The 3,664-nt window shown below is 53.7% G+C and overlaps 1 protein-coding gene across 1 annotated transcript in view; it reads left to right on the forward strand.

Moving 5' to 3' along the window:
* The window catches only part of LOC107300405 (snaclec mucetin subunit beta-like), a 5,812-nt gene extending 3,406 nt beyond the window's left edge, over positions 1–2,406 (forward strand). Inside the window, exons 3-4 of the mRNA XM_015829738.2 lie at positions 1,181–1,365; positions 2,289–2,406. Coding sequence (XP_015685224.1) covers positions 1,181–1,365; positions 2,289–2,350 — 247 coding nt within the window. The 3' untranslated portion in view covers positions 2,351–2,406. The remainder of the gene's footprint in view (positions 1–1,180; positions 1,366–2,288) is intronic.
* The last annotated feature ends 1,258 nt before the right edge of the window (positions 2,407–3,664 follow it).

Raw genomic sequence — 3,664 nt, forward strand, 5'->3', positions numbered from 1 at the left:
TCTCTCTCTCTCTCTCTCTCTCTCTCTCTCCCCTCCCCAAATCCTTCCTTCCTCCTAAAGGACCCACTGCGGTCTTGAAGGGCCGGATCCTGCCCCGGTCCCCATCTCGGCCCCCAGGCCTTCCTCCCTCTGGAAGGCCCCTTGGATGGGCTCCACACCTGGGGGAGACTCTGCTGGGCCTTCAGCTCAGGGGCTTTAGAGGCCTGGCCTGGGGGGGCTGTTCTTTCCTCCCCCCCTTATTTTAATTTAACACAGAAATTCCTCCTTTCTGTGACCGGCAGGATTTCGTCTCCTGCTCTGCTGGGTTTTCAGCTCTTGGAAGAAGCTCCGTCATGTACAAAGGAGGGGGGGGGAGATTCCCTGGAGTTGAGATCAGATCCTGGTGACTTTGTGAATAGAAATGTGAATATACTGTTTCTAGACAGGAAAGTTGCTTCTATTCCAGTCTTTAACAGATAGATAACTCAGAAGAACAAACAATCTGGGGATCCTAGACAAACTTACAGTTTGCAGAGGTACTTCCAAAAATAGGTGATTCAGCAATCTGCTTGTCCCACAGGTAAATTGACATTAGATTTTCCCCTCTTCTCCCAAGCGTCACATGGTGGGGTGATCGTGGAGTCTGCAGCCGTGTGGCTGCATGAGATGGTCAAAGAACAAAAGACTGCCCTCAGGCTAGTGTCCAGGGATGCCTTTGAAGCTCCGCCCCTGACCCTAAACCCTCCCCTTGACCTGTTACATAGGAGTACATAGAGTTATACAAGATACATAGAGTTATACAAGGTTAAATGGATCTATGATCCAGAACAGTGAATTTCTGGGGACAAGAGCGAAGGAGGTCCTCAAAAGAAGTAACCAAAGATACCCAGGAGGCTTTTCTCTTCCCAAGTGTCCCCTGAAGCCCTGGGTTCTGCCTCTGCTCCCCCATCCAGGGAGTGATGGGCTTTGAGGGTCGTTCGGAGCGGTCACCACATTGGGCATGGGGCAAAGTGGCCCCCAAGCTGAGCTGGTGACTCCTGGGACCCCTCCAGGCCGTTTTCTCCTCTTTTCCCTCTGGATCTCCTGACTGTCTCCTCTCCAGGCAGTCCCCAAGTGGAACCCTCCTTAGCTGCTCCAGGTCAGCTGGGGTGGATGGAGAGAGAGAGAGAGAGAAGGAAAGAGAGAGAAGGAAAGAGAGAGAGAGGAGGGAGGATACATTTGCTCTGCCCCTTGAAGCTCTGCCAACTTTTCTCTGCACAGCCAGAGCCCCCTCCTCAATTGGCTCTTCCTTGTCTTTCCAGAAATGCATGTTGCAGTGGAGCGATGGCACCGAGCACAAGTACAGTGCCTGGAGTGGAGAATCTGAGTGTATCACATCCAAGACAAGTAAGTCCATGCGGTGGTGCACATTGTGTTACATCAAGGAAGGTGCCCTTCCCTCCATGAGGATCCAGAGGATCCTTCTTGCAGCTCCCACCCCTTGGCCACTGGGGACCTTTCTTGACCTCCTGGATCTGTGAGCTGCCTCAGTCCCACACTCTGCACAGACAAGGGAACACGACACAACCATGGGAGAAATCATTAAAAACGGGACTGGAGCTCTAAATGAAAATTATTACGGGGCCATCAGCTCATAATGCAACTAACAAGCTCCATCTTAACCTTGTTCCGAAAGGCCATCATTATCTCAGGGCATCTGGCTTGTTCTTCCTGGTTTGCTTGCTCAGATGTAGATCAATCTTCAACACCCCATTGCGGTGAGAAGAACCTCGGCCACATTTTGTGTATGTGTCTTCTGTGTCTTGCAGAGAAATATTAACACATGGTTCGTTGAATTATAAACCAATCAAAAGAGCAATTTGGTCTCTGGTGGAGGCACCAGGCTAGAAACAGGAGACGGGGAGTTCTAGTCCCACCATAGGCGCTAAAGCCGACTGGCTGAGTTTGCACCAGCCCCTCCCTCTCTGCCCAACCCACCTCACAGGGTTGTTGTTGTGGGGAAAAGAGGAGGAGGAAGGTGTGTTGGATATGTTTGCTGCCTTGGGTGAGTTGTAAAGTAAAGAGGTGGGATAAATATAAATAAAAATAAATAAAATGAGACAGAAGAAATGAAAGAAACTTGAGGGCCAGGTAAGTTATCTGGGTTAGAAGAACCTGTTGAACCCCCAGCCTGTTTTAGGGGATGAGAGTCTCCACCTGTGGTATCTTCATGTCCTCCTGCAAATGAGCCAGGAGCCTCTGAAAAGATCTTCTGGGACTCTCAGGGAATCTCTGCAGAAAGTGATCACAATTTCTCTTTTGTTACCCAGCTGATAACCAATGGTTAAGTATGGACTGCAGCAGTAAACGCTATGTCGTCTGCAAGTTCTAGGCATAGTCTGAAGATGCAGCTGTCTGAAGTCTGGAGAAGCAAGGAAGCCCCCCCCCACCTCCCCCACCCTGCCTGCCCCAATTTCTGCCCTGCCCCCTTCGCTCAACGGATGCTCTCTGTAGCTGGATCTGGTTTTGCTGCTCCTGATGGGCCAGAAGGTCCAATAAATTCTGCCCAGCATGACTGGCCTTGTTTCTTTGGGGCCCCCAGGAGACGGTTGAGGCCCAAAGCTCAAGACCCCCCAGTCCCCTTCCTGGCAGGGCTTGGATTTAGGGGGGGGAGGGTGACTCTTAGGGGGGACCACCCACTGAGGCTCAGATTATCCCTTCCCTGCCCCACAGCCGACTGGCACCCCCCCCGGGCAAGATGGCGGCATCCTGCTAAAGAAGGCACGAAGGTGGGAGGGAGGGATGGGTCCAGGAAGTGCTTTCCGGTTGTTGAGTTTTCCAACTAGCAGCTAAACCCCCTGCTCTGGGAATTTGGGGGTCCCTCTCAGGAGTCCCGAGATCCTGAAGAAACGGCATCTCGGTTGTCTCTATTTTCTCCATGGAGCTTAATGGGGCCTCAGGATGGGCCCATCAGGGGGGATTTCCTGGCAAACAGTCTCCCCTGGAAACGAAGCCCAGAAATTAGGGGAGCAGCTAGGAAGATTCAGTCATTGGGAAAGGCAGATCTTAAGACTCGGGGAGAGTCCTTGCCTGGCTATCTGGGAATGGTTTCTCCCTGTCGGAGCCAGGAAGCGGACAGGGGCCGGGAGGCCATCAGGGCCACCACCTGCCCGTTACACCCTCCTCCTTTTAAGGAGTCCCTGGTTGGCCCCCTCCTCAACAAAGCCATCCCTCCATCCCCCCTTTTCAGCGTCTCCCTGAAACCACTAGGCGAGACCCTCCCTCACCAGGGTTTGGGGTATATGCAGCACACGGAGGATTCTCAACGCTCCATTTCCCCACTGGAGACCCAGGTGATGCTCTGGCCGCCCTCCTGGGGGCATGGAGGCTGGGAGGGGGGCTGGATGGGGGACAACGGGCTTCGACTGAACCCTGGCAAGACTCCACTTACTCTTTGCGTATCATTGAGTTGTGCACCAGTCGTGGCCTTTCTCGGATGGGGCATTTCAGATGCAGTTCAAGGGGTGGTGATGACCTTTCAAGGCCTTCACTGCAGGGGTCCAGGCTGCCTGAGGGACCCTCTCACCCCACTGGGCTGGGCCCCTCCCACCCGTGCCCCAGAGAAGACCTGCTGTGGGCCCCATCGGGCAGGGAATCCCAGCTGGGGGGTCCAGGAGAAGGGCCTTCTCTGCCGTTGCCCCCCCCC

This window comes from Protobothrops mucrosquamatus, unplaced genomic scaffold (assembly GCF_001527695.2).
Source record: "Protobothrops mucrosquamatus isolate PMUCROS unplaced genomic scaffold, P.Mucros_1.0 scaffold6939, whole genome shotgun sequence".
Classification (NCBI taxonomy): Eukaryota; Metazoa; Chordata; class Lepidosauria; order Squamata; family Viperidae; genus Protobothrops; species Protobothrops mucrosquamatus.